At 45.1% G+C, this 20,907-nt stretch overlaps 1 protein-coding gene across 5 annotated transcripts in view; it reads left to right on the plus strand.

The window, feature by feature from the left end:
• Positions 1–20,907, plus strand: part of OSBPL9 (oxysterol binding protein like 9) — a 214,765-nt gene that overhangs the window by 133,315 nt on the left and 60,543 nt on the right. For all 5 annotated transcript variants that reach the window (XM_068239067.1, XM_068239068.1, XM_068239069.1 and 2 more), the window contains 2 exons: positions 13,183–13,278; positions 19,770–19,817. In XM_068239067.1, coding sequence (XP_068095168.1) covers positions 13,183–13,278; positions 19,770–19,817 — 144 coding nt within the window. The remainder of the gene's footprint in view (positions 1–13,182; positions 13,279–19,769; positions 19,818–20,907) is intronic.

Here is a 20,907-nt window from a genome sequence, read left to right on the forward strand (position 1 = left end):
TTTGTATTTAGAGAGTTTAGCCTGGTTAATTCTACCTCTAATCATAAGTTGTTGTTTTTTCCGTTTAAAGGCTATTATGTTGTTGTGTATCTTTTAGAGCAGAAAGGAGTTCTGAGTTTTGGTCCGCTTTAATTAGCTTCCCCATAAATTGGCCCTAGGCTACCATGGACATATGACTATGGTAGGGATTAGATTTGAGGGGTACAGTTAAGTGAGAAGACAATATACTCTGTACAGTTCCGTGGAAGATGTCAGCGGTATATAAATAATAAAATATTTGCATCAGTTCGGAATCCGCATCTCTTTGATCATCGCTGGTATGATTTAATATTATGACATGTCCACGTGGCACGGATGAGCAGTATCACTTGTCCAATTAGCGTGTTTATTTTTAAACCTCGCCACGGCTGTGTGCGCCGACATCAGCCGCTGATCTCGGGTTACACGCCAAGCGGCTTTATGTCAGGAAGCCGGGAATGGACGGATCGCAGCCGCCATAACCAGCAGAGTGTTCCTAGAAGATCATCCAGCGTAAGATACGCGTGTATTTCATGGATTATTTAATAGCGTCGTTGCTGGGAGCTGCTGAGGCAGCAGACTCTGCATTTAGTACGTTCTCCTGTGGACGTACCTCATCTGTCAATCAGCATTATGTCATGTGTGACAGTCTTATGTACTTTATGTACAGTAAACCTGCAGGGAGGGATATTTGCTCTTTAGGAAAGACAGTACTCAGTCTCTCAGGCAACAGTCCGGGGCCGAGTCCTGTACAGGTGTATTGCTAGTCTACGGGCTAGTGATGTGTTCTGTTGCTGTGAAGGGGGGCGGATGACCGATGCTGTAGTGCACATCTAAGCGATACTGAGTGGGCAGGATGAGAAGGTGAAAAATGAGTTTGGCTGAGATGCAAGTCAGGTTCTCTAACTAACACATGGGGGGTTGTTGTTATCCAGAGCTTGCAGTATCCAGAGGCTTAAAGAGACTTAAGCCTATAAAAATGTACTCACCTGGAGTTTCTACCAGCCCCCTGCAGCCGCCCTGTGCCCTTGCAGTCACTATCGGATCCTCCTATCCCCCGCTGCAAGCTACTTTCTACTTTGCCGACAGGCCTGGCCACGCGTAACCTTCTTCACGTGCCTGTCAGGTGAAAATGAAAGTAGCTGGCAGCGGGGACAGATGGATTCGCGAGTGACTGCGAAGGCATTGGACAGCTACAGGGGGCTGGGAGAAGCCCGAGGTGAGTAAAACTGTTTTTGTTTTGTAGGCTTAAAGTGGATCCGAGATAAATGTTTACTCATTAAATAATTGTGTTCCTTTCATATCGTTTATAGGGCATTCCTCAAGCCAAATACTTTTTTTGTTTTGTTTTAACACTCAATTCCCTATAAACTAAACAAGCCTCGCCCACATTTTTCAGAGTGCCTTGGCATTTTCAGACAGTAGCAAGAGCTTACAGGAGCTCAGTCTAGGCAGGAGGAGGGGGAGGTGTTACTGGCCATTGATTTCAGAGGCAGGGGGGAGGAGGAGAGGGGACTGGATTTACACAGAGGCAAGCTGATAGCATCTCCTGATAGCGGATAGCAGCCTGTGACAAACAGAACATGGGCGCCCTCGTATCTCAGGAAGAAATAATCATATACTGTTGAAGCTGTTTGCTGATAGATATGCTGTCTAAACTTTAGGTAACATATATAGACAAGTTACTTGTTATAGTTAGTTTTTCATCTCGAATCTGCTTTGTCTAAAATAGTGTCTAAAATAACATAATTAATAAAATTTCTTATTGTTTACAATATTCTTTTTTTACATTTAGTCAGTGTTTGCCCATTGTAAAATATTTTCTCACCCCAATTTACATTCTGACATTTATCACTGGTGGTGACCTCTTTTTAGTTCTGCCAGGTGATCTGTACGGAATGTTTGTTACTGAGAGTTCTGTGCTCAGAGGGAGATATTGCTTGCTTTGCAGTTGGAGAAAAAAAAAGTTATTTCTCACAGTGCAACAAGGTTCACAGACAGGAAACTGTCAGGACCATAGCCATGACATCACACTGTGGGAGGGGCTTCACCACAATATCAGCCATGCAGATGTCCCTGGTGATCTATTTGAGAAAAGGTCAATATTTCTCATGTAGAAGGGGGTATCGGCTACTGATTGGGATAAAGTTCAATCCTTGTTTAATGTTCCTCTTTAAAGAGAACCCGAGGTGGGGTTCTGACAATGAAATCCACATAGAGAGGCTGGGTCTGCCTATACTGCCCAGCCTCTGTTGCTATCCAGATCCCCCCTAAGCCGTCCCTGCGCTCTGCAATCCCCCATAAATCAAAGCCACGCTGCGCGGGCTGTGTTTACCTCTGTACTGTCAGTCTGCTGCTCCCCCCGCCTCCTGCATAGCTCCGGTCCCTGCACGAGTCCCTTCCCTCCCCGCTGATTGGAGGGAAGGGACGCAGGTGGGGACCGGAGCTATGCAGGAGGCGGGGTGGGGGGTGGGGAGAGAGCCGAGACTGACAATACAGAGGTAAACACAGCACTAGATAACGACTGCTCTGCTGAGATTTCAGTGTGTGTACAGCAGTTCCCAATGGTCTCCCGGCAGATCGCTTTGGTTCTCCTGTCTCTTCCTGCTCCTGGGCACAGTGCAGAACTCCAGCTATCTATTCTGCAGCTACACCAGAGACTCTTTTCCAAAACTTTTAAAAGCAGACGTTTAAATTCTTGGCATAGACATTATGGAGGAGAGACGCTCGCTGCTCCTGGGATTAGGTAAAACCTTTATTCCCATCTCTGCTCATTGTGTGCCTGAGAATTCAGGATTTGGCACAGTACCATGTAATCAGTTTCTGTGCTTGTTGAACCTATGGCACTTTTGTTTCCTTTGTTTTGTGGGTGTTATCCCTTTTTCTGCCACTGCCCTTATAAAGCAGCGGGGACGGCCGTACTATCCCAGGAAATAAAATGCATATATAAATAAATACTTGTTCTACTTACAGAAATAGGTAATGTACTGTCCACGTTTTGATTTCAGTACATTTTGTATAGTAAATAAAGAGAAAACTGTTGGAGGCATTTTCCATCTTTACTGCCTCTGAAGCCAATCCTGGTGTCATTTCCTCTCTTACTCCCCCCCCCCCCAGAAATTGCACATCACATCTAGCTTGCTTTGTAAACACGTGAGCACATCATAAATTGTATTTCAGCAGCTTCTGCAGGGGGTAAGGTAGATTTCCCTTCTCAGCCTCCTGTCACATTGAACTGCCCCCAGCCAATCAGTGAGGAGCAGGAATGTGGGAGGAGTGATAACAAGCTTCCTTCTCCCCCGGCAATATCCCAGACTAGAGCCAGGTTGACTGAGATAAGATTTATTACAGCATGATTATATTGAAACGCTTGCAGTGCAGACTGCATTGTAGACCTATGCTCGGCTGTCTTCCTCGCTCGCCTCCTCACTCCCTTCCTGGCCCGACTATGCTGCAGACCTGAATCTTGCAATTCAGGCAGGATCCTCTAGGTGGCAGCAGCTCTGTACAGGAGTAGAGCAGGCAATCTTCCTCACACTCTATGCTGCTGACGCGCTATGAGAGAGCTGCTATCCGCTAGCAGCTAGCGTGTGCCTCTCATCCTCATTAAAATTCACTGCAGTCCAAGCTGGCCCCGCCTCCTCCACATGCTACTGAAGTGCCAGTGTACGCTTTTGCAATGCCTTATAAAAGACTAGTGTGTGGTGTATGTATGTATGTGTGTGTTTTCTCTGTGTCCCCTGTCAGAGGCCCTTGGTAATTGCCCAGGTTACCCTTATGGAAGCACCAGCCCTACATTTCTCTGTCCCACGCATACGTGTTAATACGCCACCCAGGCATTTGGGCGCAGGGCAGCCCAAGTGATGACTCACCCCGCTGCTGCTAAATCACTGGGCAACATTAATTCTGTTTCCTAATACTGCACATGTGCAGAAAGCTCAGGGCGACACCAAGAAGCAGTGAGGGACAGCATGAGATAAGATTTTACTGCAGGAAAGTTCAAAGGGTCATTATTTTTGCTTTGTTTTACAGCTTAAAACACAGAGTGTGGTTTCTAAACTGCAAATATGCAAATATATCTGAAAATAGGAACATGAGACTCTTTCCTTTGTTGTTAAAGTGGATCCGAGATAAACTTTTACTCATTGCATAATTGTGTTCCTTTCATATAGTTTATAGGGCATTCCTCAAGCCAAATACTTTTTTTGTTTTGTTTTAATACTCTAATTCCCAATAAACAAAACAAGCCTCGCCCACAGCCTCTCTCCAGTGCCTTGGCACTCTCAGACCCATGTAGCAAGGGCTTATGGGAGCTCAGTCTGGGTAAGAGGAGGTTTTACCAGCTAGTGATTTCAGAGGCAGAAGGGAGGAGAGGGGAGTGATGTTTTCACAGGCTAAGGGGTGGAGATGCTATCAGCTTGCCTGTGTGTAATGTGACAAGCAGAACATGGCTGCTGTCATTGTATCACAGGAAGACAAAGTCATATACTGTTGAAGCTGTTTGCAGCTAGATTTGCTGTGTAAACTATCTAAACTTTAGATAAGATATAGACAAGTTACTTGTTATAGTTCGTTTTTCATCTCGGATCCGCTTTAAAGAGAATCTGTATTGTTAAAATCGCACACATAGAAAATACATCCATACACAAGCAGGCTGTATACAGCCTTCCTTTTGAATCTCAAGAGATCATTTGTGTGTTTCTTTCCCCCTGCATCTCTCATGCACTGAAGTTTCAGGCTGCTCTTTTCTTCCTGCAAACTTCTTTGCCCTTGTCTGTAATTCTTCAGTATGTGAAAGCCCAGCCAGCTCAGAGGACGATTTATCCAGTTTGTAAAAGATAAGAGAGAAGAGAGAAACTGCTCTAATCCTAAATAACACACAGGCAGTGTGCATACAGGGGCCTGGAAGGGGGAGTTCATAGCAGAACCACAACACTGAAGAACTTGGCAGCCTTCCAGACACAGGCTGACAAGTCTGACAAGAGAGAGATAAGTTGATTTATTACAGAGACAGTGATAGTATAAAGTGCTGCAGTAAGCTAGAACACATTAGAATAGCTTTTTGAACTTGTAGGATGATAAAAAACAGGATGCAATTTTTGTTACGGAGTCTCTTTAATGTTCTATTCTTTATCTATACTACACATACAATTTATTATCTCCTAAGTTTTTTCACTTCAGTGTCACTTTAAGTATCTGACTAGAAAATTAGAGCAGGGAAGCCTCCCCTTGCTTGTAGCAGCCAGCAGCAGTTGCTTGGATTCCTTGTGCATCCATGTGTTTTCAAGAGAGGGAATCAAGAAACCTTGATTCACTGTTTACATTTCTGTTTTTTGTTTTTTTTAATCAATTTAATTTGGAGGCCACATTTGCTGCTGCGCAGCTCATACAACATCTGTGCAGCGCACATGGCGTGATGCCAACCTCGCCGCGTTGGTTATACATTATACTGAAGTGTCTGTGTGACACAGCTAGGAGCGTGTAAAGAGCAGGGCTGTACGTATAGCTGGCCTGCACCGCTAGATGTATGTGGAGTCAGGCTGGGATTAATGGTCTCTGAAGCAGAAATTACAGCTCTCTCCTTCCAAGTGGCACAGCAGCAGCAGCAGCAGCCCAACGAGGCACCCCCTCCCATTGTGAGATACGTGGCATAAACAGCCCGCATGACACAGAGATGAGGCTGCCCTGCTGGATGGACGGACTGATGCGGACTGCCGCCTGAGCGCCCAGGGAAGCTGGTGAGGAGACATCTGGAGAAAATCGGGGTCACAGGATGAGTCTGTGTGTTACTTCTGTCTGTAGATAGAGCTCGGCGTGGGCTAGAAGGTAGAAACTGAAAGTGATTATTAATTTCTTTTTTTTTTTTTGCCGTACTAATCTTCTACCGTCACTTATCTTTTTTTAGAATCCTGGTCAGGCTTGTAGATACAAGTTTGGTATAGAGATGCTGCTAATTGCTGCATTAATGCCAGATGTAGATAAGGGGTGTTGAAGTGACTTAAAGAGAAACTCCAGTAAAAATAATGTAATAAAGTGCTTCATTTTTACAATACTTATGTATAAATGATTTAGTCAGTGTTTGCGCATTGTAAAATCTTTCCTCTCCCTGATTTACATTCTGGCATGGTGACATTTTTGTTGCTGGCAGGTGATGTCAGTGGAAGGAGATGCTGCTTGCTTTTTTGGCGGTTATGTCCCGCAATGCAACAAGGCTCCCACAGTGTGATGTCAGAACCATGGTCCTGACCTCACACTGTGGGAGGGGTTTCACCACAATATCAGCCATACAGCGCCCCCTGATGATCCGTTTGTGAAAAGGAATAGATTTGTCATGTAAAAGGGGGTATCAGCTACTGATTGGGATGAAGTTCAATTCTTGGTTATGGTTTCTCTTTAAAGTGAACCCGAGGTAAAAATAAACTGATGAGATAAAGTTATATGTATGCTCCTATTCCTAGAAATGACTTTTTAAGTATCTCATGGTTTTATTTTATGTTTAACCATTTACAACGTAGGATTAAAGTTTTACTGTTTCTAATCAGGTACCCATTAAGTCGATTAAGCCTCTCAGAGTTGAACTGTTGACCTTTTTCTATCTCTCCCCTGCCCTCAGTAGTTGTATTCTGCCAGGAAAACTTTTATGGCCGTAATTGGCTTATCAGTGAGGTTTACTATATTCCTGACAAGGTACCGACAAGACAGAAGCTGTCACTTCCATGCCTAGAAAATAACTCTTTTAGGCAGCAAAGTAAAACAGCCTGGTTATTAATGTTTTGTACTGTATATACACATTTATCTCATCATGTCACGTTACCTCGGGTACACTTTTTAAAAAGGAATCTGAGGGTGAGAGAAATATGGAGGTCACGATATTTATTTCCTTTTTGAAAATACAGTTGCGTGGAAGTCCTGCTAATCTTTGGCTGCAGTAGTGTCTGAAACACATACCTGATATAAGCATGTTAGTAGTCTAATCCAAAATTTGACACATCTGATCGGCATGCTTGTTCAGGGTTTGTGGCTAAAGGTATTGGAGCCAGGCAATTGGTATAGTTTAAAATTCAATGTCATTTCTTTTTAAAGGACTTACGAGGCCAAGATTTTAGAAAAAAAAAATAAAAAAAGTTGGCTACCTGCGTCAGCTTGTCAGGCACGGAGGACGACGTCCGCGCCCTCCGTGTAGTTCCGCCGGGTCCCGGCCGCTCAATAGCCCCCCGAATGGTCCCCGGCCCGGGTCGGGCTCTCCAGCCTGTACAAAGATGGCGGCCGGAGCTGGCCGTGGCTGCGCAGTACGCATAGCCGCGAGTGCGGCTGCGCAGCTCTAAGGCCAACGCCCAGATCCACGCTACTGTTACGTGGATCAGGGGGTTGGCCTCAGAGCTGCGCAGCCGCACTCGTTGCTATGCGTACTGCGCAGCCGCGGCCAGCTCCGGCCGCCATCTTTTGTACAGGCTGGAGAGCCCGACCCGGGCCGCGCAGTCGGGGACTGTTCGGGGGGCTACTGAGCGGCGGGGACCCGGCGGAAAGGCACAGAGGGCGCGGACGGCGTCCTCTGTGCCTGACAAGCTGACGCAGGTAGCTAACTTTTTTTTTTCTTTTTCTAAAATCTTGGCCTTGTAAGTCCTTTAAAGAAACCTGAGGTGAGAGACCTATGGAGGTTGCCATATGTATTTCCTTTTAAACAATACTTGTTGCCTGGCAGCCCTGCCGATCTATTTAGTTACAATAGTATCTGAATGACCTACACCTGAAACAACCATGCAGCTAATCCAATCTGACTTTAGTCAGATATTTCTGACTGGAGTCTTACTTTATTAGCTGCATGCTTGTTTAAGGTGTGATTCAGACACTACCGATGCCAGAAAGATCAGCAGCACTGCCAGGAAACTGGCATTGTTTAAAAGGAAATAAATATTGCAGCCTCCATATCCCTCTCACGTTTGGAGTCCTTTAAAGTAAACCTTAAAGTGGATCCGAGATGAACTTTTACTCCTTGCATAATTGTGTTCCTTACATATAGTTTATAGGGCATTCCTCAAGCCAAATACTTGTTTTGTTTTGTTTTAATACCCTAATTTCATATAAACTAAACAAACCACACCCACAGCTTCTCCAGAGTGCCTTGGCGCTTGCAAGGGATTGTGGGATTTCAGTCTGGGCAGGTGAAAAAGGTGTTACTAGCTATAGATTTCAGAGGCAGAGTTTTCACAATCTGAGAGCTGCAGTGCAGATACAGATCAGTTGCCTGTGTAATGGAGGAGATAAGAGTGGAGTTTTCACAGAATATGCAGATTAGCATGCCTAGATACAGATAAGCTTGCCTGTGTGTGTAATTGTGTAATAGTGACAAGCAGAAAACATGTCTGCTCCCATTGTATCACAGGAAAAAATATTAATATACTGTTGAAGCTGTTTGAAGATAGATTTGCTGTGTAAACTATCTAAACTTTAGATAAGATATATAGACAAGTAACTTGTTATATTTAGTTTTTCATCTCGGATCCGCTTTAAACAAATGGGAGGAAAACATTTTTACTTACCTGGGGCTTCCTTCCTGCTCCCTCTAGTCTGTCTGCTCCCTCTTTGTCTGCCCAGTTCCCTCTGCTGTGCTGCTGGGAAGTCTGCGATCCAGCCGAGTGGTGGACCACTGCGCATGCGCTGTTCCGGGCCACCTGCCTCCACTATCGCGCTTCCGTGGTCAGGAGCATTCTGTGCAGTTAGTGTTAACTAGCTGCGCATGCGCAGAATGTTTCTGGCCACAGCGATCGATGGTGACTTTATGGGGCTGCCAGTGGAGCAATGACGGGATGTAGATGGACTAAGCAAGAAGACCCAGGTAAGTAAAAATTCTCATCTATTAGTCTCGGGTACCCTTTAAGCTATTGAATGTGCTAGTAAACCATGATCGGTCCCGCACATTGCATATTCTGACAGGTTGTGCTTAAAGAGAAACCGTAACCAAGAATTGAACTTAAACCCAATCAGTAGCTGATACCCCTTTTACATGAGAAATCTATTCCTTTTCTCAAGCGGATCATCAGGGGGCGCTGTATGGCTGATATTGTGGTGAAACCCCTCCCACAGTGTGATGTCAGGACCATGGTCCTGACAGTTTCCGGTCTGTGAACCTCATTGCATTGTGGGAAATAACAGCTGTTTCCAACTGCCAAAAAAAGCAAGCAGCATCTCCTTCCAATGACATCACCTGCCAGCAGTAAATATGTCACCATGTGATAAATGTCAGAATGCATATCTAGGAGAGGAAAGCTTTTACAATGGGCAAACCCTGACTAAATCATTTACACAGATAGTCCCCAGTTAACAAACAAGATAGGGACTATAGGTTTGTTCTTAACCTGAATCTGTTCTTAAGTTGGAACAATGTGCTATCTCTGTCCCCTGTACCTCCTCTGTGCCCCCCTTTGTGTCACCTATGCCCTCTGTTCCTGCTTATACAAGTTTAAAAGCCATTTTTTCTTTGAATTTTTTTAAAATCGATTTTCTCCAAACCTACAAGTCCAATTTGAAAAAACATTTTTTTGGCTTATTCCCATGGAAACACTGAATCCATGCCGTTTGTATCGGCGGGTCGTTCGTAAGTTGGGGACTACCTGTACATAATTATTGTAAAAATGAAGCACTTTTTTATTACATTATTTTCACTGGAGTTCCTCTTTAAACTGGCCAACAGGTCAACGTTGTTTGAGCTTTGCCAACATTTGGACTGAGCCTTTCTGGCTAGATCAAGCATGAATGTTCATATTAATATTATTATATACTTACGTAATGCTGAGATCTGCCGCAGCACTTTACAGGCTGTTAGGGAGGAGCCTAGCGGGGCCATTTCTGGATATTAGTGTCCTTTGCCAGACTGCCCTCGCTCCCACCATGCACACTGTGCTTATGTCATGGAATAAAGCTTCCTGCCTGCTCAAATAATGGAAAGAACTTTTGATTGTGGAAACTAATGGAAGGGGTTAGGAACGCTTAGCAGTTGTGTATTTTTGGAGCACATGTCCTCCCCTACGGATGTGTGTAGAGCAGCCAGGAAAAGAACAAGTCTAAAGGAATACCGAGGTAGAAATAAACTAATGATAAATAATAGTATTCTTTGAGTAATAAGGATTTTTTTTTTATTATTATTTTTTTAGATATCCCACAGTTTTATTTTATATTTAAATCTACTTTTTACGTTTCACTGTTGCGTTGTCTCTGCTCAATGACACATTCATTGAAGTTCACCAGAGCTAAAATCTATGAAATATTGACCCTTTTTTCTCTTCCCTGCTTTTAGAAGCCATTTACTGCCAGGAAAGTGTTTTATGGCTGTAATTACTCATCAGTGAGGGTTACGCTATAGTATGACCCAGACAGAAACTGTCATTTACATACCCGATTTGTAACTTTTTCAGGCATAGAAAGAAAAAAGGAACACATCATAGTTAATTGTGTGCCTGGCACTGTACATACCCATGTCTATCTCATCATGTCACATGTCACCTCGGTTGTCATTTAACTTGCATCAAAATGGACCTGACATATCACAGTGATGATAGTAATGACACTCGTTAAAGAGACTCTGTAACAAAATGTTCAGCCTTATTTCTTCTATCCTATAAGCTCCTATACCTGTTCTAATGTGGTCTGGATTACTGCAGCCTTTTCTAGTTGCACTGTCTCTGTAATAGATCTAATCTTTTCTTAGGCAAGCTTTGTTGAGCCAGGGAGGAATGGGCTGCCTCTGCTGTGACAGGAAGAAGTTATGCATGCCCCCTGCAGGCTCTGTGTGTGTGCTTTTGTTTATTAGTCACAGACAGCTAGCTCTCTGCTCTCAATTTCAGCTTGTCTGAGGGGGGAAGGGAGCTGCCCATGCTGAGAAACTGTGAGAATCCCTGACAGGAGTGCAGATAATTCACTATGTAATGAAAACATGTAGTATACTGTAACATAAGGTGTGTGTGTGTGTGTGTGTGTGTGTGTGTGTGTGTGTGTGTGTGTGTGTGTGTGTGTGTGTGTGTGTGTGTGTGTGTGTGTGTGTGTGTGTGTGTGTGTGTGTGTGTGTGTGTGTGTGTGTGTGTGTGTGTGTGTGTGTGTGTGTGTGTGTGTGTGTGTGTGTGTGTGTGTGTGTGTGTGTGTGTGTGTGTGTGTGTGTGTGTGTGTGTGTGTGTGTGTGTGTGTGTGTGTGTGTGTGTGTGTGTGTGTGTGGATAAACATACAAACATCACTTCCTGGTTAGCGGCCATGTGTTTTGTATGTAAACATTGCCTAAAACTGGTGATTAAAAGCTAGGATCGTGGCGGAAAAGGCAAAGAGGGATCCAGGAGATCACAGTGACTCGATTGGTATGTTTTTTTATTGTATAAATCGGACAGTACAGATTCTCTTTAAGGTGTTAACTTCCTGGGCTATGTAGGGGACAGAAAAGGATTAACCTGAAATGGAGCCCTAAGCAAGATAGCAGTTTTGCTATAATAATAATAATAATGGCCTCTATGTCCAGTGTTGGAGAGTGAAAGAATTCAGCAATCACACGGCTTTCCTCTTCTGCTGGTTATAACATTCTGCAGCACTGACTTGCTTTGTGGCAGCTGATATTCAGGGAATAGATCCAGACTGTGGCTAATGCCCATTTCAGAGAGACCACAAGACCTGTGACACAGGCCAGCCATTCTGCAGGGTGTAGCAGGCAGTCACTGCTTCCTCTCCTGCATCCTCTGCAGCCCAGTAATATACAGAAGTGGAGGAAGACAGAAGGGCAGGTCTATGGTGGATGAATGTGCAGCTACATCCCGTCTGGAGAGGCCGAACAGACTCTCCGCTCCTGACATACATCGCGCTTCCTCCCAGCGGCATTCATCTATTTACTGTATCCTGCGGCTGCAGCTTCTACTCAAACACCAATCCTGACTTGTCTCCTGACCAGCCTGCCTGGCATGGCCAGCTCTGATGTGGTGCCATTTCTCCACTCTTATGTATTTTACTTTAGAAAATAGTAGCTCTATGTCACTTTTAAAAGAAACCTGAACTGACTTTAAAAAAAAAAAAAAAAAAAAATTCACTTACCTGGGGCTTCTGCCAGCACCCCCTCCCCCCCAGCAGCCGCCTTGTGCCCCCACTGTCAGAGAACTATCCTCCAGTCCCCCGCCATCGTTGTTTCGTTATCGCCGACTTGTAAGTGGACGGCAGCGCGCATCCTCGTCTGCAGGAGTGCCTGTGCAGGATGTTCCCGGTGACAGTAGCGCAAATGACGCGTGCGAACGAGGACGGCCGTGAAAGTGCACTGGCCATCCATTGCAAGTCGGCGATAACTAAACTTAGCGGTGGCGGGGGGCTGGAGGATAGTTCCTGACGGCGCGGGCACAGGGCGGCTGCAGGGGGCTGGCAGAAGCCCCAGGGGAATGAATTTTTTTTAAGTAATTTCAGGTTGTAGTGAAAATAACATAATTAATTAAATTGTTAATTTTTTACAATATTAATTTATAAATTAATTAGTCAGTATTTGCAGATTGTAAAATTTTTCCTCTGCCTAGTTTCCATTCTGACATTTATCACTGGTGGCGACATCTTTAGTTCTGCCAGATAATCTGTACAGAATGTTTGTTGCGGAGAGTACTATGCACAGAGGGAGATATTGTTTGTCTGACAGTTGGAAAGAGATGTTATTTCCCACAATGCAACGAGGTTCACAGAAAGCAAGCTGTCAGAACCATGGTCATGACATCACACTGTGGGAGGGGTTTCTCCACAATATCAGCCACACAGCCTAAACCTCATTTGGAAGCTTAGAGCGCTCCACAGGTAACGTAGCTGCCATTCACACAGCAGTGGTTAGGAGGGGAGCATTGAGACTGGCTGCTATTCAGGGTGGCCAGGAAATCGGAGGATGAATGGCCCGATAAGTGTGCAGTTCAGCCTTCTAGTGTGTGAGAGGGGCCTAAGTTTGTTTTTTGTATCTAGTCTGCCACACCTGACACAATGAAACAGTGGAAATAAAAATAACTGTGCCAGAACTGGTTATTTCATTACCTAGAAACAGACTTGTCTGCTGCGAAAAGTTCCCCATTGCCGCCTGCCACACAGATTCAGATTCGAGTGGCAGCACACAGCTCCGCCTCTTCATACAGGCAGTAAATTAATGCTCTGCTTTTATTTATTTCTTTTCAGGGTGTGGACTCTGGGTTTGTTCCAAGCGTTCAGGATTTTGATAAGAAGCTCGCCGAGTCAGATGCCTATCTTCAGATCCTGATCGATCAAATCAAGGTATGTTCGGCCTGATGCCGGATCACGCAGTGTTTACATTTGTCAAGCCTCGGGGTGTGTGCCGTAGCTGTTTGGTTTTCTTGTGATAACATCGGGGTTTACAAGGAGGAGCTGGTTTCGGACCTGCTTCTTTTTTTAGGTACAGCTCTTTATTCAGATTTTTTACAGTGATCTAAAATTAGAAAGCTTTGATGTAAGGCTCAACTCTAGGCTTGTTTCTATGAAAGTGCCCATACATCGACCGATGATGGGCAGATCGACCAAGAGACAGATCTCTCTCTGATCAAATCTGATCAGAGAGAGATGTTGCCAGATCATACACCAGCAGACCGATCCATGCTGAAATCCCTCAAAAAGTGACTCTCGTTAAAGAGAATCCGAGGTGGGCAGATTGGACACAGTGGGCAGATGTTCTCTGCCTCATGACATGCCTCAGTGTCCCCCAGACACCACTCTCTGCCCCCCCCACCTCTGCGCTATGGCCCCCTGAGATTACCGGCAATATTTGTCGCGATCTCGGGGTAAACACAGGGAGAGGGATTCCCTGTTCAAAACGCCCACCAGGGGCGTTCCTGCAGCGTTTCCAGGGCTGCCATTGGGCAGCACTCTCTCCCTGGCTGCGCCCCCTGCTGATCCCCCGCCTCCCTGCACGCTATGAGAGACACACAGTCTCTTCGTGCAGCGTCGTTACCTATTGGTCACGAAAGTGAACGTGGGCCATTGCAGCCCACAGGAGCTGTTTTTTTTTGCGGTTACCGGATCTGCTCAGCCCCACGGATCAGGTAGCTTACTCTCTTTAACCCCTCAGTACTGCCTCCTCTCTGTGACCCCTAGAATGGCAACAAGTTATGATATGCAGCTAATGGGAGTAACAGAGAGAAGACTTTTAATCTACTGAAAATCTGTTCAATCAATGGTGGTTACGATGGACAATATGATCAGAATATTGATCAGACACACAGATTCTTTTCCCTGTCAGTGCCCACTAGTGCTAGCAGAAGAAACCTCATTTGTCCCGTTTTCAATCTCCGTATCAGGATATACCATATATACTGGAATACAAGTCGACCTCATGTATAAGTCGACTCCAATATTTGACCCTCTTAAGCTGGAATTTTCCATTGACTCAAGTATAAGTCTACCCAGCAAAGTTGATGGCTGTACTTGGGGACCAGGAGGGGTTAAAGACTGCACTGTATACAGTATTGTGGCCATTAACCCCTTCTGTCCCCTAAGTGCAGCCAATACCTCCTCCAGGCCCCCAAGTGCAGCAATTGTTCACGCTCCTACCTGCAGCCCAGTATTTCCCCCCTCCCCCCGCCCCTTTCATTGTGAATTGTTGTGGCCAGGACTTTCACACCTGTGCTTTCTTGGCATTACCTTTTCTCAAACTATCACTTACTACCGGGTAAAATGCTGCATATGGGAATGTCCCGAATAGTACACACATTACTCAGTGTGCTCAGTGCTGCCCGTGAGTTGTGTACAAGTCGACCCCTATACCTTTATGAAGTGATTCAGACCTAAATTTCTAGACTTATACTTGAGTATATACGGTAACAATGTTTGTTTATACTAAATGTGTTGACACATACGGAATATAAATATGATAAACTACAGGGGTACATGCAAAAAGTGCGCTGGGAAACGTGGGCGCCAGAGATGGCTGCTAGTAGAATATCAGAAGAATTACTGACATTCTACTATTGTGCAGTGCCAATTCCAATTACAAGATATCTGTAACGGTTACTAATGTTTTACGCCAGCTAAACCCAACCCTATTATTACACAGAGCCCTCCCACTACCAACTAACCCCGCCCCAACGAAGCAGGTCATTTCGGCTCGTGCTCCTCCCCGCGCTGCGCCTGACTTGGGCACGCTCATAGACTTAATGTTATGTCTACGGCCGCGATGCAGTGTAATTCGGGTGCCGGCGTTCATCGGACCCTGAATTACTTCTCCCTCCAAATTGGTACAACTCGGAGGGGAAATAGTGATTAACGCCCTCCAGAATTTGTGCGGTAGCGGGGTGAGCTATAATTCAGCTAGCCCTGTGCCAATGTGATGGGCGGCAAGAATCCAAGTACAGCATCGCCAATACCTAACCCTAACTGCCCCACCCATGCCTGACCCTAACTGCCCCACCCATGCCTGACCCTAACTGCCCCACCCATGCCTGACCCTAACTACCCCACCCATGCCTAACCCTAACTGCCCTACCCATGCCTAACCCTAACTGCCCTACCCATGCCTAACCCTAACTGCCCTACCCATGCCTAACCCTAACTGCCCTACCCATGCCTAACCCTAACTGCCCCACCCATGCCTAACCCCCCCTCCCCCCTTTCTGTTACTGATGCCTAATTTCTGTGAAACTGCCCATATACACACCACATTCGTTGCAAACACCCCTCCCAAAAATAAAAACCAAGTATTTGCTTCTGTGGGAGTTGAGGTTTATCCTCCAATTGCCGCAGTTTGTATGAGTGCCCCAAACTTCTCCGGCGCCTCTGGCACCCGTATTTCCTGCTCCCAGGTAGTGTGTTCACTGGCAGGGTGTGGAGAGAGTTGAGCATGAAAAGGTTTCGTTGTGTTATAATTTATCATCTCTCCCATTGCAATAACCCAAGTCCAGTATATTTGACCAGGGCCGGGCCGAGGCGAGAGAGGCTCCTGCCTCAGGGCGCAGTGTAAGAGGGGTGCACAACTCACTCAGCTATCATTCATCCTATGGTAGTTGAAGCAGAGAGAAATAAGAAAAGGGGATACATGGCAGTGCCTGCAAGCCAGATAACTAGAGATTAAGGTGTTGGGGGCCCTGGGGCGCCTTTTAGTCGAAAAGCAATCTGTGTGTGACGGCTGGCGTGGGAGGGATGGAGGGGCGCATTTTGGTGTCTCACCCTTGGGTGCTGGAGGAGCTTGTCCCAGCTCTGTATTTGACAGTTTAGTCTGCTGATTTTATTTTATTTATTTTTTAATACAACCCCTGGTGTAAGAACTGTGTCTCGATCTTCTGGTGGAGCGGAGCTGCACCTGCAGGGACACTGGCCAGGATCACATGGCTTTGATGCCAGCAGCCTTTCTCCAGTCTATTCACAGCCACCTTTGATCCCTAATCAGAGGGAAATATTTATTCATTGTTCTGTCTCAGCGGTGCGAGAACAGTGCAGTGACGCTGGCGATTACCTTCTGCACGGCAGACCGTGGCTGTGACCTCTTATAGCACTCTGCAGCTCGCGCCTTGTTTATGTCACGAGGTTACATTCCAGGTGTGTTTGGAGAGTTGGATTGTTTTGCTGTAAGGTCTCCTCAGCACAGTTATTAACGGTCATTATTGGAGTAGGTTAGGCTGGAAGTTGCAGCTGGAGACCATTGATTTGTGGTGTACATGGCTGTACGGTATCTGGCTGCAGAGCGAGGTGAGTGTGTGGTTACTGGTCCGTGTTATTGTCTTTCGTCTATATTAACCAACTGAGGTATTAAAGGGCCAGTCCAGCAAAAAAAAGGAAGCCGTTAAAACTTGACAGAACCGACAGGTTTTGGACTAGTCCATTTCCTCATGAGGGATTTTCCTTTGTTTTCAAAAGCATTTCCTGAATGGCAGTTGCTAAGTCTAACTGACAAAATAGTGTGGACGTGAGGAAGGAGGCTGGCTGGTATCTTACTGTTTTCGCAGTTAAACTGCCATTCATTACATTTTTGGGAAAACACTGAGAATCCCCCATAAGGAGTTGGACTAGTCCAAAACATGTTGTTTCTGTAAAATTTTTACCTCCTTACTTATTTTTGCTGGATTTTTCCTTTAAAACCACCCAGCTAATTTTGTGTTCAATCCCATCGGGCTGCTGTAACAGGTGATCTGTTGAAGCCTAGACTGACTCTAGCCCCAAAGCTGTCCTGTCCTACTGGGCACCAAGTTACTTGCAGATCTGTTATTTCCTGCAAATATTGATGTGGGTGGGGTCTTATGGAACCAGGCTAGTCTATTCCGCACATATCACAAATGTTCCATTGGTCTGAGATTTAGGAAGGCCAGAATTATGATTCATCAGCCCAGGCAAAATTATTTTTTTTGCTCCAGTTCTGACGCTCATGTGGACAGAGGCCACAACAGGGGGTGTACTTGCTAGTGCCTGGACAGTGTAATCTGACACCGGAGACCACCAGGGTTCGGCTCTTTCTGTTCAGTAAGCCAGCACCTATTCAGTAAGGAGTCCATGGGCAACTCTCCCTAACACTGCCACCGCCCGCTGAGTGTGCCCTGATGGCTGCAGCTCAACCGTTTTGTGACCAGCCCAAAAGAAGCGCAGTATAAATGTTATTTGCCTTGTCTTGTAGTGTACAGAGACAGTCTCACACACAGGAAGCTGCCAAGCACTGTGTGTTCTGTCTCCTTTCTCTCATGGCCAGCATTTAGGCTGGGTGCACACATAGCTGTGCGTGACAGTTTTCTGCCATGTGCGTTTTTGGTGCTTGGCGATTTTTTATTTTTTTTTCTTCTTCCCGCATATGCGGTTTTCAAGCGTTTTGCGTACGTCTTTATGCGTATGCGGTTTCCATATTGTTTTATATTGCATCTTATGCAAATCACTAGGAAGACAACAGGAAGTGGAAACACATCGCAAAACAAATAAAAAACAAACAAACACCTAAAACTAATACCATTGTGTTACCATTGACTTTCATTATGTGCGTTTTTGATAATTATGCAACAAAACCAGCGTTTTTAAAAATGCATGTTTCAAAACGAATACAAAATGCATATGTGGTTTATGCGGCCCATTGACTTGCATTATCGGCAAAAAGGCGGCGCTTTCCGCAATGCTAGCGTTTCTGCTATATGTGTTCCTAGCCTTATAGTGTACCCAAAACGGTATTAAGGGAGAAAAAAAATCAATAAAAAAAAAGATACTTGCCTAAGAGGAAAGCCTCTGGATCCTGCAGAGGTTTCCCTCGTCCTCCGGTTAGGGGGGCCCCCACCATTGCCGCACATGGACCCGATTTGCATCTCGTTGACCAACCCCTATCCTGGGGGCACAGGTGGTGGTCTGAAGGAAAACGCAGGAAGCTTCTGGAGGGTCCAGAGGCTTCCCTCTTCTTAGGTAAGTATTGGGGGGGGGGGGTTGTTTATTGCCACCTCGGGTTTACTTTAAGATTTTCAGCAATTTTTGCTCCACTGTGGGGACAAACTTAAAAAAGCGAGGCTTCACTTCCTACATGCCTGAATGAATGCGCCGAATCCAGCGCAGGAGACTTGGGCGCAGCCGGCACCACCATAGACCGTAATAGGAATTATGGCTACAGCGGTGCACAGTGAGTAACTTTAGCACCGTCAGATGGAGCTGAAGTTGCTTTTAAAACTGTAATTCGGCCACCAGCAATATCTGGAAGCCGAATTATTTCACCTGTAACCTGACTGACAGTTAAACAATTGTCTTTCCTTGGACCGCTTTGGAATGTACCGACAACAACGTTTCTGGTATATTGGAGATGCTTTTAACCAATTGTCCACACATAATAGTGTGGCTTTTTTCAGAGTCTCTCAGATCTTCATGTTTGCTTGTTTTTCTTGCTGCTGACACCTCCTTGAAGAACTGACTATTTGCTGTCTGCATAATCCTTTGACAAGCACCATTGTAGTAAGATGATCAGTGTTGCTCACTTCACCCATCAGTGTGTCATTGCTGCTCCCCTGCTATGCTACAGGGAGTGCTGAGCATTCATATTAGATACTGTGAGAGTGAATCATCGAAGCAAATGCAAAGAAGACTGAAGCCAAAAAATCCAAAGCCAAAACATATATCAACCAATCCAAGGTCAACTTTTGACGTAAACAAGCATTCTGCTTTACTGCTCTGGGCAACTGTATGATTTTTGCCCCAGGTAAGTATAAATCCTCTTTTCCCCCTTGTCTTCCTGTAGTGACAGGTACACTTTTTAAGGTAAGTATGGCATTGAATAGCAAGCACAGTGAGGGATCCTTTGTAATTGATTATAATTGCTCTCAGGTGGGCCAGAGCGGCAGATTTTTGTAACATCTCCAGCACTCAATACAAACCCCACCATGGATGGCTTTCCCAAGAACCACTGATGTCTGTCAGCTTTTCAGCATGAGTCATTTTGTCTGTTCCTGGAACAGTTGTGGCTGTGATTGCTGAAAATCTCTGGCAGCAATCACTGGCCACTTACCTGATTCATTTGTGAAACCAGCAGCAGAAAGTGTTGATTTGCAGCTGCGTGTTCCAGACATTCTCTTCCTGTTGATAAACAGGCTTGTGTTGTCTCAGGGCGGTGTGCGATCACCTGTGTGCTTATCTGGATTCTAATCGCAGCAGCTCGGGCCATTGTGGAGGAGCAGACTCTTGCCAGGGAGCACTTTGAGATTCAGTCGTATTTACATGCGATTTTGTTATGATTTTTTTGCGAAACTTCTTACATAATCCACTGTTTTTTAATACTACTTTTTGTTTCCATTACTTGCTGAATCCAGGTGTTTGATGAGAAGATCCAAAACTGCAAAGATGATGAACAGAGGAAGGTTGGTCACAATGTGCATTATTATTAATGTTTTGTTGTTGTTGTACCCCTTGCCTACCAGCAGTCTCTGGCCCCTTAAAGAGGAACTGTCACAAAAATCTTAACATTTAAAACACATACAAATAAGTAGTACGTTTCTTCCAGAGTAAAATGAGCCATAAATTACTTTTCTCCTATGTTGCTGTCACTTACAGTAGGTAGTCGAAATCTGACATTATCAACAGGTTTTAGACTAGTCCATCTCTCCATAGGGGATTCTCAGCATGGCCTTTATTCTTTATAAAGACATTCCCTGAAAGATTTATATAAAGATTCTGCCCAGCCTTCCTGCTCACCGTACCCGTTTTTGGGCATTTGGACGGAGCAACTGCCATTCACTAAGTGCATTTGAAAATAAAGAAATCCCTGTGAACCCCCCACGAGGAGATGGGCTAGTCCAAAACCTGTCAGTTCTGTCAGATTTCTACTACCTACTGTAAGTGACTGCAACATAGGAGAAAAGTAATTTATGGCTCGTTTTACTCTGCAAAAAACGTACTTTTTAATTGTATAAGTTTACATATATTTTAAATTTTAATATTTTCGCGACAGAGGTCCTTTTAAGGACCAGAGACTGCTGGTACCACAAAACTCACATCGCTCTCCCATTGCCGTACGCCCCTCTCTGTGATGGCAGAGGTCTGTGTGCCGGTCAGGAGCCACTTTCATTGGCTCCTGAACCTGACCGCTTGGTCGGCATGTTTGAAGCCTGCACGAGCCCGGCTTTAACAGGAAGTCTACAAAAATGAAGCTTAGGGGAGGAGCAGGAAGTTTAGGCAATTTAGGCAATCTGCTTTAACAAACAATTTGTATTCAAAGTTCTGTGTGAAGGAAGATCTGTTACGGCTTTCATTGCCTCCGTGGAGATCCGCTCTCTGGAAAAAAACCAGTGCCAAGCTTGGACTCTCCGTTCAGTTCTCAGTGAAGACGGACAATATTTTTAAAATTTGGATCCATTTCTCCATTTCTGTCCACTCCAAAAGCGTACCAAACAGGTACTTTTTTTAAGCAACTGTAAACTTGCCCTAAAACAGCAATTAAAGGGAAAAAAA

This window comes from Hyperolius riggenbachi, chromosome 6, assembly GCF_040937935.1.
Source record: "Hyperolius riggenbachi isolate aHypRig1 chromosome 6, aHypRig1.pri, whole genome shotgun sequence".
NCBI lineage: Eukaryota > Metazoa > Chordata > Amphibia > Anura > Hyperoliidae > Hyperolius > Hyperolius riggenbachi.